General features: G+C 34.6%; 1 protein-coding gene across 2 annotated transcripts in view; it reads right to left on the bottom strand.

The window, feature by feature from the left end:
- The window catches only part of nompC (no mechanoreceptor potential C), a 502,015-nt gene that overhangs the window by 157,881 nt on the left and 330,333 nt on the right, over positions 1-13,801 (bottom strand). For both annotated transcript variants that reach the window (XM_089102713.1, XM_089102710.1), the window contains exons 15-18: positions 12,257-12,463; positions 9,897-10,047; positions 7,106-7,320; positions 1,846-2,043 (exon numbers count right to left, since the gene is read on the bottom strand). In XM_089102713.1, the coding sequence (XP_088958839.1) occupies positions 1,846-2,043; positions 7,106-7,320; positions 9,897-10,047; positions 12,257-12,463 (771 nt within the window). The remainder of the gene's footprint in view (positions 1-1,845; positions 2,044-7,105; positions 7,321-9,896; positions 10,048-12,256; positions 12,464-13,801) is intronic.

The following is a 13,801-nucleotide window of genomic DNA, read 5'->3' on the forward strand; positions in this document are numbered from 1 at the left end:
TGACAAATTATTATGACAAATTATTACAGATTATGACAATACAGTTACAGACTACAGATAAATTATAACAGATTACGATATATTGAAAGAAGAAGGTGAAGAATGGCGAAAAAAGAACAAAAATTAAAAATAAAACTGGAATCGTCTTCATCCTTACACTGAATATCAAACCTCAGAACAATCAATATTAATCTATCGATGGATTTCATTCTATGTATCTTTAAAATTGGTCTTTATTTCATGTAATCATCACTAAAAGACAATGGTGGATTGAACATGTAGAAAAAAACATTATGAAAAAAAAAATTACGATTCTTTCCTTTGGCAACAAAAGTCAGTAATACCCAGCCAAGGGGTCATACAGCTGCTCGGATTGGTTTGTGTCAAAAATGAAAATTACAAGTCATGGACCCTTCCACGTTATATGTATTCCCTGTGAAGCTCTCCATTTTCCTGAAAAAAGAGTGGCAAACAAAGGTGATTCATTAGAAGGTTGCTACTTACAGCGAGAATCAATATATATGAGCCTGCCGTGTGCCAAGTGCCGGGGCCCGGCCTCAAAATTGGCTAAATTGTTGGTTTTCTTTTCTTAAAACTGGCACATTGACATTTTGGGACACAAAAACGATGTAAATAGGTCACAGCTTTGAGGGATAATTTGTATTTACCCCAGTTTGGTTTTGTAAAACCTATGGTGACTTTATGACATCAATAAAAGGCTCACATCGTTTGCAGTTAGAAGATAAGCGACAATGAAAACTAATGTATACAAGCCTGCCACGTGATTGTGCTGGGGCCCAGCCCATGACATCAAGAAAAGGCTCAAATTGCCTGCGGTTTGAATAAAAGTGGCAATGAAAATCAATATATACCAGCCTGCCGCGCAGCCGTGCTGGGACCCGACTTCGAAATCTACTGCATACTTGTTTTTTCTTAAAATTGACATATTGACATTTCCAGCCGCAAACAATCTAAATAGATCATAACTTTCAGGAAGAATTCGCATTTTCCCCAGGATGGTTGTATCAAACCTATGGTGAGGCCATGACATCAAGAAGAGGCTGCGGTTAGAAGAATTGCGACAATGATAGTCAATATATGCAAGCCGGCCGAGTAGCCGTGCCAGGGCCCAGTACATAATCGTATACTATATATATATATATATATATATATATATATATATATATATATATATATATATATATATATATATATATATATATATATATATATGTATATATATATATATATATATATATATATATATATATATATATATATATATATATATATATATATATATATATATATATATATATATATATGTATATATGTATATATATATATATATATATATATATATATATATATATCAATATATAAATAAGTATACTTACAAATATATATAATATATATATATATATATATATAAACAAATATATATATAACCAATATATATAAACAAATGCTTTACATGTTAAAAGTTCAAATGCTTATGTTTATATGTTTAAATATTAATGTTATGTTTATATTGTTTAAATCTTAAGCGTCCACTGTTTATATATATATATACTGTTTATATGTTTATATATACACTGTTTATATGTTTATATATATATATATATATATATATATATATATATATATATATATATATATATATATGATATATATATACATGATAGTCAATATATGATGATAGTCAATATATGCAAGCCGTCCGCGTAGCCGTGCCGGGGCCCAGTATATAATCGTCTACTATACACTCTAGTCTATGCACATATATATGTTACATTAATTCCTTTTAAATCGTACTTTTAGTAAGTAAATGATAGTAAATAATACCTTGTCACCGACGTTAATATCTGCTCCCTGCCCGAGAAGCAGTTCTGTCAACAAAGTATGACCAAAAGCAGCAGCTGCATGGAGTGGAGTTCTTCCTTCTTTGTCTTGAATTGTAAGTAAGGACGTGGATCGAGCTAATAGCAAACCTGCAATGGCTGAATGTCCTCCTCGACAGGCTAAATGAAGGGGTGTGTATCCCTGAAAGACACTAGTCATTAAAGTTAGCTATTACCACCAAACACTACCATATTTACCACATTACCACAAATATTACCACATTAAAGTTAGCTATTACCACCAAACATTAACACATTTACCACATTACCACAAATATTACCACATTAAAGTTAGATATAGCACGAACGTTCAAACAGTTCGTGCTTACGAATTGTGAATAAGGAGTGACTCGGTCTAATTGTAACCACAACTCTAAAAAAAGGAATTTGGATAACAATTTATTTTGTCACAAATTAAAGTTCAATTGTCTCTTTGTCACAAATCTACTTTTTAAAGTGATGAAAAAGTTATGAAGTGCGTAAAGAGCAGGGTGTTAAAGAGGAGACAGTCCCGTCCCTTTTATATACGGAATAATTTCTGTTTTTTTTAAGTTTTAATATTGCTCCTTACTTTCAGTAAGGAATTAATTTCTGATCGTTGTTTGAATAAGGCCAGGAAGTACACGATATAAAAAATGGTGTACACAATTTTTGAAGGCCGTGTGGTGAAACTAATCCATCAAGAAACAATAAATAAAATTAACTTTCAATATGTTGATAATTAAAATCAAATTTTTGATCTTAAATTTCCCAATTTCCTTTGTACCTTTGGTTGTCTTTCTTCCTTATTTTCACAGTCAAAGGCTGTAATATTCTATTATATGATATATTTTTCTTTATATGCTGATTGTTTGATTACATAAACTTACTTTTTAAATATTCGAACGTGACTTGGTTTATTTTCTGGAGCTGGCATCATAGCTGGCATTTGAAGCTGGCAGTTGAAAATCTCCTGGTAGTAATTGTTCACGTATAACCAGTCTAAATTTCCCAGTGACACAGTTTAACGCCTCCACCCTCTCTAAATTTTATCCCAGTAGCAAACTGAAATTAATATTTTGTGTTAAACAAAATCTGCAATAAAAAGAACGCCATCACTAAGCAGTAATTATATTCTGGCTCAATCCAACTGAAGGGAGGAAATGATTACTTTATACTTTCTCCCTCCGCAAACCATCTTCTATGTTTGCGTGAGAATACAAAATTAACAAAAAGTTGAAAAATACAAGCGTAAAAATATGCTTCTTGATACATTAGCCACTTGTCCCCCTTCCCACTATTTAATAAACCACTGTTACTCCTCTATAATTTCTGATGCAAAATTTCCCTCCAGACGTTTCCATCTTGGCTGAAAATTCCCCCTCCACCCTGCAAATTCTGCCTGAAAAATTTGTCCTTAACGCACTTTCATTATAAACAAGATTTGTTTTTATTTAATTCTGATAGTTTTTCAGGTCATGTTGGGAATCCCCTCTATGTGGAAAATCGTTCTCACAGATTTCCTTTCCCAAAATGGGAAGTTTCTCCCACGCAAAATTTCCCCGTGGAGAATTTCTTACGTTGATAATTCCCCCTTTGAGAATTTCTCCCATGGACCCCTCCCCATCAAGGAAAATGTACCAGAGAATTCAAGGCCCACCGAGAATTTCCCCCAGGCGATTCCCCAGAACATCTCTACACATAAAATTGAGTCGCCAAAGAGAAAGTAATAGCTTACAATTGAAAGAAACTTTGTATATGAATTCTTAAAAATTTCCCGCCGTGTAAAATTTCTGCTGGAACGTTCAGTCCTGCAAACTTCCCTCCCATTAGATAATCCCGCCTCTAGAAAATACACCTCCTCCACATGAAATATCTCCCCTCGAAATAATATCTGTATACTTTCCAGTAAGCGAGAGTATGCGCAAACATTGGGCAAAGTTTCTAGCTTGTAGCCCTTCCCCCGGGGGTGTGGGGGTCAAATCATCCTCAAAGACACACTTATTAAATCTTTTGACTATGCTGAACAAGATTGCTATCTCAAAATTTTTATCGGACGACTTTGGAGAAAAAAGGGGCGGGGGATGGGGGCTAGCTGCCCTCCAATAATTTCGGTCACTTAAAAAGGGCAATAAAACCTTAGGTTCTCGATCTAATAAGCCCTCTCCTGATCTTCTAGGATCACCGATTCGAAACGATTACCCCTAGGAAAAAAAAACAAAAAAAAAAAAAGAAACCAAACAAACCAAGAAACACGCATCCGCGATCTTTCTTCTGGAAAAAGAGAAGCAAAATTCTACATTTTTGTACATAGGAGCTTGAAACTTCTACAGTAGGGTTTTCTGATACGCTGAATCTGATGGTGTGCTGTTCATTAACATTCATTGACCCTTAGGTTTCTTTACCAAAATCAGGCAACTTTTCTCAGGTTCTTAGCTTTTAATGGGTAACACTAAATTTGACGAATTTTATATATTTAGAATCAGCATAATAAGTCATTTTTTTTGACGTATCTATCTTTTGAAGAAATCGGTAACTATTGAGCCACGACGCTCCTTACTGTTTGATAGCCCACCACGAACTGTTTGGCAGCCCTTGTCTTATGGTTTTTCTCAGCCCTTATCTTGGTTTTTCTCCTTTTTGTACATTCGTAAAATTTGGATCACAAGACAACTTACTAGCCATCTTTATCTCGGCTCGAGTACTGTTCTTTTCATCGCCCTTTTTGTTTCTTTTAAGTCTCTTTTTCATAATTTCTAGGATGAAATCTCTATTTCTACTGTAGTGATGTTTTCTTGCAGTGACTTCGGTTGCCAGGTTTTGATCGCGTAATTTGATGTACGTGCAAATTTCTACGTGCGGATTAAAACATTCATTATGACTATAACTCAAGCACTGTTCAAAGAAGAAATGAAACGGCTTCAGACATAGGGTTGACACCATGGTCAGTTCCTGAAGGGCTAAAGTTACCCAAATTTGCATGCTACACAGCGATTTTCGGTGCTACAGTCAAGAAATGTATCATTCAGGCGTCACCGGACAAAACATTAGCAGAGCAGAAAAGTTTTGCGGTCTCAATAATTACCCTTCAAGACAATGTTAGGCAAACTATCGGCAGAAAATCCAAATTACGAAGAATCTACGAAGCTTCGGAGTGATCTAGAGCAAGAAAATTGCAGAACAACGATTTAGAGAGTAAGCTTTTGGATATAGAAGAGAGAGGAAGAAGGTTAAATTTGATTGTACTTGGTCTGCCTGCTGAAAAAACATGGTCAATCAGTGACTAGCAGCGTAAGTCCCTTCTTTCTGACAAATTGCAAGTTACCGAGGATATTTCTCTTACGAATTGTTATTGCTTACGAGCAATAGTGTTCGACCGTTGTTTCTATACTATCAGATACCGATCATGACATTCAGGCGATTCTCAGTGCGGTGAACAAGTTAAAGAGAAGTGAAAAACGCATTTGCACTGACCCCTGGTCCAAGCCAAATTTTCTGCAGAATGAGCTATTGTCTAAAGGTAAGGACATGTGTAATTCGTTTTTGGCTCATCTTACTTGTATTAAACAAAAAGGGAGCAAATTATGGCTCCAGTGTAAAAATTTTCCGTCTTCACGATGGGTTAAGATTGACTAGTCACAGTTATCAATTATGATATTCCCATGGATAGATTCAGGGGCGGATCCAGGATTTTTGTAGGGGGGAGAGCAAAATAGGTTGATCCGATAAACTTGCGTTAGGAGCAGGTTTAATTAAGGGAAACTTGTGTTAATAAAGTAAGTTACACTACTTTAGACTACGTTAGGGGGGGGGGCACCCCCTCGCCGTGCAAAAAAGGATCCTATTTTGTACCTCGGTAGCTTATTATGAGTTCATTTTCCTTCTTTTTTGTTTTATTATTTGTCTGAAGTAACTGAGTATGATAAATATTTTCGTCATCTTATTCATTTCACAACGAAGATATTCCATTTCTCTGTCTTATTTTTAATTATTTTCAAGCAGCTTTTTTTTCATCATTATTTTTTAGTTTTCACTGGTTCAGTTGTTGTTGCTATTTTATGACTCAGGTGTCGTATTATGTGAAAGTTTCAGCTGGTCCTGATCATAATTCTGATTCTTGATAATTTTACTGGGGACAGACCGAGATACCTAGAGTCTAAGCCCTTTCATTTTCCCATATTCGAGAGTCAGGATACATTTATTGGAAATGAAATAAATTATAGTGGGTTAAACAATTTTTCGAAATGTAAATATAGAATATCCTCTGAAGTATTTGATCTTCCCAATACCGGTGTGCTAAGAACAGGATTTTTGAATAGTAGAGCGTTTTCTGGGCTCTCCGGATGTTTTTGTCGATACAGTTCATAAACTATCATGTCATGTTGCTGGATTATGTGAGACTTTCTTACAGAAGCGACTCTTCATGTGGTTTTTCATAGATATCATTTTAATTTAAAAAATTGATGGAGAAGGCACCAAGGGAATTTAGCAGTTTTAGTAAAATAAGGCATATCTTTTAGACGCCTTGCAAATCTGGAAGGTTTTCACGAAGAAATGATTTTTGAAGCAATGGTGACTGAAACTAGTTTTGGAAAAAATATATAGATTTTTGCGTATTATACCGACAGCCTTCTTTTCCAGTCATATTTTATCCACCAAAAAAATTAGTTTTCCTCGTTGTTCAGGCCAAGAGACTGTAAGTTGCTTGTAAAGGGCTGTTCAGCCATGGCGAATCCAATTATGTACTTTTTGTTCTGATCCAACTTTTTTAGATGTTTTCTCTCCTTTTGGAACTTTTGTTTTCTCCCCTTTCAGCAACTTTCTGTGCGTAACTTCAAACTTAATTTGTATATTAGAGTCAAATCCCCCTTTTTAGTCATCAAGAAATGCTTGATCAGTTGATTAATCCAAAGTCAAGTTCTCTGAGCGTATATAGGCATCAAAACTGAATAAACTGAATAAGCATCAAAACTCGATTCTTTTGATGTACCGTATCTATTGTTATCAAGACTTTGTTTCTTAGAGTTTATGTTATTATCGGGCATGTTTTGCCACTCAAGTTTTATTTCAAATTTTGCAACTGATTTAGCTAATTGTCATCTTGTTTTTAAAGTGAAAAGGAATTCGATATATTTTCTGTTTTAAACTTGAGAACTAAAATTGAAAGATAAATGAAAACTTATAGACAGGTAATAAAGGAGAGCATTTTAGGTTATGGCACTCACATGCTGATTCGAAGGTGAATCAACCGACACTCCAGGTGAATTCAATAGCAGTCGGACGACATTTTCATCACCAGAGTAGGCTGCAAGATGAAGGGGTGTCAAGCCCGACTCTCCATCTAACTCTTTCAGTACAGGAACACTTGTGAGAATCAAATGATTTGGAACTTCAGACCTAGTTCCAGCGGGAACTTGTGATAATAAGTCTCTTACAGTATCTACAAAAAAAATAATGAACATGGTAATATGCGGCTGTTATGTTTCGACCATTATCATCATCAAAACTAAAACGCTTTCATTCAAGTAGTAGTGTTAATACACGTCCAAGAGCCTAAAAAAATTATGTTTACAAAAATTTCCAAAAATTACAAAAAAAAACTTAAAAATACTCACTCAGATTTTCGATTTAACATCAGATACTCAACCAATGAACATGCTAAACTATGCACTTTACGATGTCATTTATAATATGTCAGTCCCAAAAATTGCATAAAGCGCCTGTGTAAGCGTCTAAATCTAATTTAGAAGGAGGAATATGAGAGTTTTTTGAGGGCAGCAGTTATGAACAAATTCTCAATTCGGCTGTTAGAATATATTTGTCGGAACGACCTGATCATTCTACTGGCAAAAAATACAAAATTCCAAATTTGTGTATATAGGAGCTTGCAACCTCTACAGTAAGGTTCTCTGATATGCTGAATCTGATGGTGTGATTTTCATTAAGATCACTTGAATTTTTGGGTGTGTTTCCCCCCTTCTTCAAAAAGTGGGCAAATTTTCTGAGGCTCATAACGTTTAATTGGTAATATTAAGCCTCACGAATTTTATGTGTTTTGAATAAGTATCAAAACTTAATCCTTTTAATGTACCGTATCTATTGTTATCAAGACTTTGTTTCTTAGAGTTTATGCTATTATTGAGCCACGTCGCTCCTTACTTGCAGTTCGTAACCACGAACTGTTTGATACGCCACCTCATGGAATCATGGATTCTGAAACTTTGAAGCCGAATTTACATCCTTTCCATACTCCTAAATTGATTGGCTATCTTAGATATTATCTGCCCTTTTTTGAGCCAAAATTGCTTGTTTTACGCCAAAAAGGCAGAAACGCCAGTTTTATGTGGCGTGATCTCTTGAGCTACTTAAAAAGGACGCAAGAACTTTCAATTTATGTTTGAATAAACTTTCTTCCAACATTTTAGGACCGCTGCCTCTACACAGTTACAATTAGGGAAAAACACAAGACAATCAAATGAAGACAAATCTGTGATCATCCTTCTCAAAAAAATATACGTTTCCGTATTTTTCTAGATAGAGATATGAAACCTCTGTAATAGGGCTCATGTGCTAAATGTGATGGCGTAACATTTTTATAAGGATCACACCCATTTTTAAGGGAGAGGGGGTATTTCCCCTCTTTTTTCCAAAATTATTCAAATTTTCTTTTGCTTGGGACTTTTTAATGTCCAATTTAGTTTTAAACTGGAGGAATGTTTAGATATTTTGAATAAGAATTAAAAGCTAATTTATTTGATATATATGTTCATATGATTGTTAGAATTTTACTTTTTCTAGAGTTTCGGTTATCCTACTGTTGACACAATTCGCTCTTTAATTAAAGTTCGTTGCCATGAAATTTTTGAAAAGTCGCCTAGCATTAAGGAAGGAAGTCTCTGTAATAAACATATCCTCTGTGCACTATCTAACAATGATTGTTTAAAATCAACCTAGTCTAATTGTACATTTTTGGTGGTTAAAATTTTTGTTTAGCATAACAGAAACTCTAATTTAACATTGCAGTTCATGATCAGGGATGTCAAAAGGGTTCGAAGTTTTTTACAACTTACTTTTCTGATTCAAGAGGTCCTTTACTGGTTGTGGAACGTCTTTGAAAATAGGTAGACTAACTAAGCCTCCATAGGAGCATACACCAGAAGGCTCCTGAAAAATGCTGCTCGGGGTTTTCCAAAAAGTGACTGAAGTGGTAGTCTTACTTTTGGCAAACCCCCTTTAACATTCTCTTTACTTTGATTTGTTTTCTCCCACCCTCGGTGGTCCTTTTTGGGCTTTCTTGTTTTGATATATTCTTGGCTTTGATTTGTTTTCTTTGCATCCTCAGTTGCCCTTTTTAGTCCTTTCTTTTCTTTTCATAATTCTTCTTTCTTGTTTTCCAGCTCTTCTACTGCCCAATTTGGGTTTTTTCTTTCTTAGTCAGGCTTTATTTAAAATGGTATGATAATATAACTTTTTTAATATCTTACTGTTCAAGCTTTACCTATACGAAAACAAATTTTTTCTTAAAATAAAACTTCAATATTATATTCTCTTATTAAATTACATCAGTATATGTTTTTTTAATGCATAAATTTTCGAAAAAATTTACCTGGAAATATTTATGCAATGCTATTTATGAAAAAGGTCATTTTTTCATCATGTCACACTGGATGTTTTTTTTTTACATTATTTTTGTCAGAGTAAATATCCTGTATTTTCATTTTTTTTCATATTTCATCTTTTGTACGGATTTATTATTGCTCTCTTTATTACCTTTTTGCTCAGAAACAGGAGATGAGCCCTGTTCATTCATTTATTCGTTTCCTCTCCCCCCTTTTTATCAGAACGGTTTTCAATTAGAACAATGGACGGCATAACCGCAGAAAATTATTTTGGGAGGGACGGTTAAGAAAACTAAATGGACAAACTACATGAAAATATAGGAGCATATGCTTCTCACATTGTTCCAACTTTCTCTCTCAACTTCTAATACTTAACACTAATCAAAACAGATCTTACCTGGCTGTCCATAGCATGCAGCTACATGCAATGCTGTTAAGCCATTTTTCCTGGAATGAGATTTCAGTGATTGAGGATTTGATTTTCTTAGTATGTCCAACACTTGAGCATGACCGTACATAGCGGCTATATGGACAGCTGTGAAACCAATCTACGAGAAAATACTTGTCAGTTTTACCTCTAAATATGGGTTTAAATCAAAATAACCAATGTCCATTATTACTTGATAGATACGTCCTTACTCCGCACATGAAACCATATGCCTTAGTGTATTTTCTAGCATCCTTAGTGTATTTCTAGTATCTTCTTATAACAAGCATCATAAAGTGTTGGTTTCCAAAGTGTTACAAGCAGTGCCTTTTTTCACCTATAAAATTTGTATTCATCCCAACAAGTCTTAATGAGAAATATTTTAGATGTTCATATTGTATATGACCTAAGCGTGGATAGGGATAAAATGCAACTAGAGGTAAGAAATTTCTTAATTACTTCGACGGTACATAAAATACGTTGGCATAGCCTGAATCCAAGCATTGGCAAAAAAAAACCTGGATGATTCGGCTTCTTGTTTAAGCTTCTTGATAAGTAGAACATGGACATATCTTAAAGCCTCCGTCAATCACCCAAAGAGCGCTAGAATCGCTCACTCTAGGCTCACATTAGGAGGGAAAAGGTTTTCTTATTTTTTGGAGGAGAAGGGGGATGCCCCAATCACTACAGGGAATATTTTAAAAATGTTAACTTTAACCGTGGAATACTATAGTCTATTGTGACAATGTTTGTTACTCCGAGCTTTAATTAAAAAGCGACTCGTGCTTGTAAGAATCAAAACTCTAAAATAGAGCATTTGCCCGTCAAAAGGTCATATTTTCAAGATGATTCCAAATCTATAACATTCATTAATTTCTAATTTAGCCATTATATTTTTTAGCCTAAAACATTTGCACAGTTTTACCAAAAGGGCATAATATCCCTAAGTAGAAGAGTGCTACTGATGAAAGCTACACTATCCCATTCAGCATATAAGATATCTCTGTTTCAGAGTATTGAAGCAAAACCTGTGGTTTTTTCATGATTTTTTCCCCTCAGAGATTATCGTGTCGAAAAATTAGTCATAGAACACCATAAGAGGATTTATTCAAAAATTAAAATATAGTTATGGCATTTTCTCAAGTAGCAAAAAATATTGCATCTCAGAAAGTTGGCCGCTTTGAAGCGAAAATCCCAAATGTTGGCCAGAAGAGGGCCAAAAGGATACAGAATTAATTGTTTTTAAGTACCAAGTCATTTTGAATTATCAAAACTATTATGCAACTTCTGAATGCGAAGGCCATAATGGCAGGTGATGAAACATTTGTTTCTTAAGATAAGTGTAATCCATAGAAAATAAACGTTTAGTATACAAAAGCTTCATTTCAAGTTTCAAGTTTCCTTTAGCACAGTTGGTTCTTTAAAGATTTCATAAAATTATGCACACCAGCTCATCCCTGCGCATCAGCTATTAGAAAAGATAATCAATGAGTGTTTTTGCAAGTATAGAGGACAAGGTAACCAGAAGTCTCAAAAAAGGGGTGAAGCCTTGATTCATAGGTTAAACAAATGGTTTCCAACCGATTTTGCGAGACGTCCCATCTCGACATTTCTAAAATCCTGATGCCCCCCTCATGATGTTTAAATTTTGTTACTCAAAACATAACGCGTATTAACCTGAAAGAAGTTTGAAAGGCCATTAACTTGGTATCTTTTTTCGAGTTGTCCTTTCGATGTATTTTATGCGAATGAAATTTTTTTTCTGTATGCAACACCTTTCAAACATGACGTCGTTGCAATACTATGATATATCTGTTTTGCTCTTTAAATGTATATGAATGAGATGTAATTTACATTAAAATGTTTTCCCAAAAATTATGGCTCTAGAGTATTGCCAGTCAAATGGTGTACGTCCTGCCCACGACCCCCCAAAATATTTCCATGCCCCACAGATGGGGCGTGTCCTCTATGTTGGGAATCACAGGTTTAAACTTTAATGAGTTAAGTCTTAGCGCAATAAATGGGCTTTTAAGGGGCGGTCCTCCCCACTCAAATTTGGGATTCTGCTCCTTTTAGGTTGTAACATCACTTCTTATTTTAATTGAAAATACGAAAATTGAATTTTCTTTTTTTTATTAAGAATTCTTAAGTCAAGATCATTGTCAAGATCCAATGACAGCGAAGATTTTATGCGGAAATAGTTCCATAATAAGTTTTTTTTTAGAATTCTGTCATATCAACATTATATTGCTTAGCCAAAATTAACTTAAAAAACAACATTTTCAAACATGTGCTATTTGAAAAATAGAAAACGCAGTATTGGTTCTAACCTTATTTTCATCTAATGAAGAAGCTCCACATTCAAGCAGAACTTTAACGACTTCAGAATGTCCTCCTTCTGCTGCTAAGTGAAGTGGAGTCGCTTCACTTGTACGATTAAGGGCCGAAGTAACAGCTCCGTTGTCTACATTCATGAGCTCTTGTAACACAGCGACAGAGCCTTGGATTGCAGCTATGTGGGCACAGGTATTACCCTCCTAAAATTAAAAACTTTTTGAAAGCTAACTTTAACATTTAGTTTTTTGACGGACTATTTTATTTATTTATTCCTTATTACAAGATTCACAATTTTCTAAAGTCGCCCACCCTATTTTCAGTCATTACGCATCTAAATTCTTTAAAGAGACATTCCTATTGTTCTTCTTGGTTTGTATGTTCCTAAAAATGATAATAATAATAATAATAATAAATCGCTACAAAAAAACTGAAATCCCAAAGAACAATTACGATGACCGTCCTCTTGAACAGGGACAGTAGAATTTTGATGGGCATTCTTGAGTGCGGTTTAAGAATAACTACATTTACACTGCTAGTGTCCCAACAAGCTTTGATAAGACTTGGCAACAAAAGTGTATTGTATTTTTTTGGATTAACGACGGTTCCTGACTGCTAAGGTCCTTGCGTCGGCACTAAAGTGTGTGGCTACAGCTGGGTTAGATCTCTGCGTCCACTGACAAAAAAAAGTGCTTTTGGAGCAACGCTTAAATTTGATTTTTTTTTCCCCATAGTTCATAGAGGTCTAAAGAACAATTCCCCTTAAAAAAAGGGGTGGTTAGATATCCCAGGCACTTAAAACTATTTTTTTCTCTGTTTTACTGGCACCCATTCAATGTTGCTATTTCTAAATGCACCATATGTACCAATAAAACAATATACATTTTAATACTTCATTACTTCGCCTCAAAAGTTAAAACCTAACATGTCTAAAAATTAAAACCATGTTATTATGTCTAAAATTCAGCATGCAAAACCTAAGGTACTTTACATTAAAATACCTATTAATTGATTCCTTTATGTTTATAATTTAAGTTTAAGGTGATCAAAAATTTATCGCCGATAACTTAAAAACAACAAAAGTACTAAAACAAACCAATTCCCTATTGGGTCTGCTGAAAATTGACTGGTGCGACATGGTGCGACCTGGTGCGGCCTTGGAGGTGCGAAGATCCGACTTTGTGCCTCCGATCGTCGAAATGCATTATGTTGCTTCCAATAGGGTGAAACGTGTCTACTTTCTCCGCTAAAACCTAAGGAAAGGGCTTCCATAGGAGCCATTAGCCAACTCTGTTTTACTGAATCAAAACACACTATTTTCATTCAAATTGTCATAATAATGCATCTGCAATATTTCAGAAACTTAATGATGATAGATGATAAAGATGGTATGTCTGATACAATGATAAAGATGGTATGTCTGAGACTGGGTTTCAGATGAATTTTAAACTTTCGTAGATCGTTCTATGGGTTAAGAGTATCACACATTTAGTTGGGAAGTGAGTCACTAAATCAAAAGACACACTATGCACATCTAGGTT

The sequence above is a fragment of the Artemia sp. Qi Xiang Cuo genome, chromosome 2 (assembly GCF_049724085.1).
Source record: "Artemia sp. Qi Xiang Cuo chromosome 2, ASM4972408v1, whole genome shotgun sequence".
Classification (NCBI taxonomy): Eukaryota; Metazoa; Arthropoda; class Branchiopoda; order Anostraca; family Artemiidae; genus Artemia; species Artemia sp. Qi Xiang Cuo.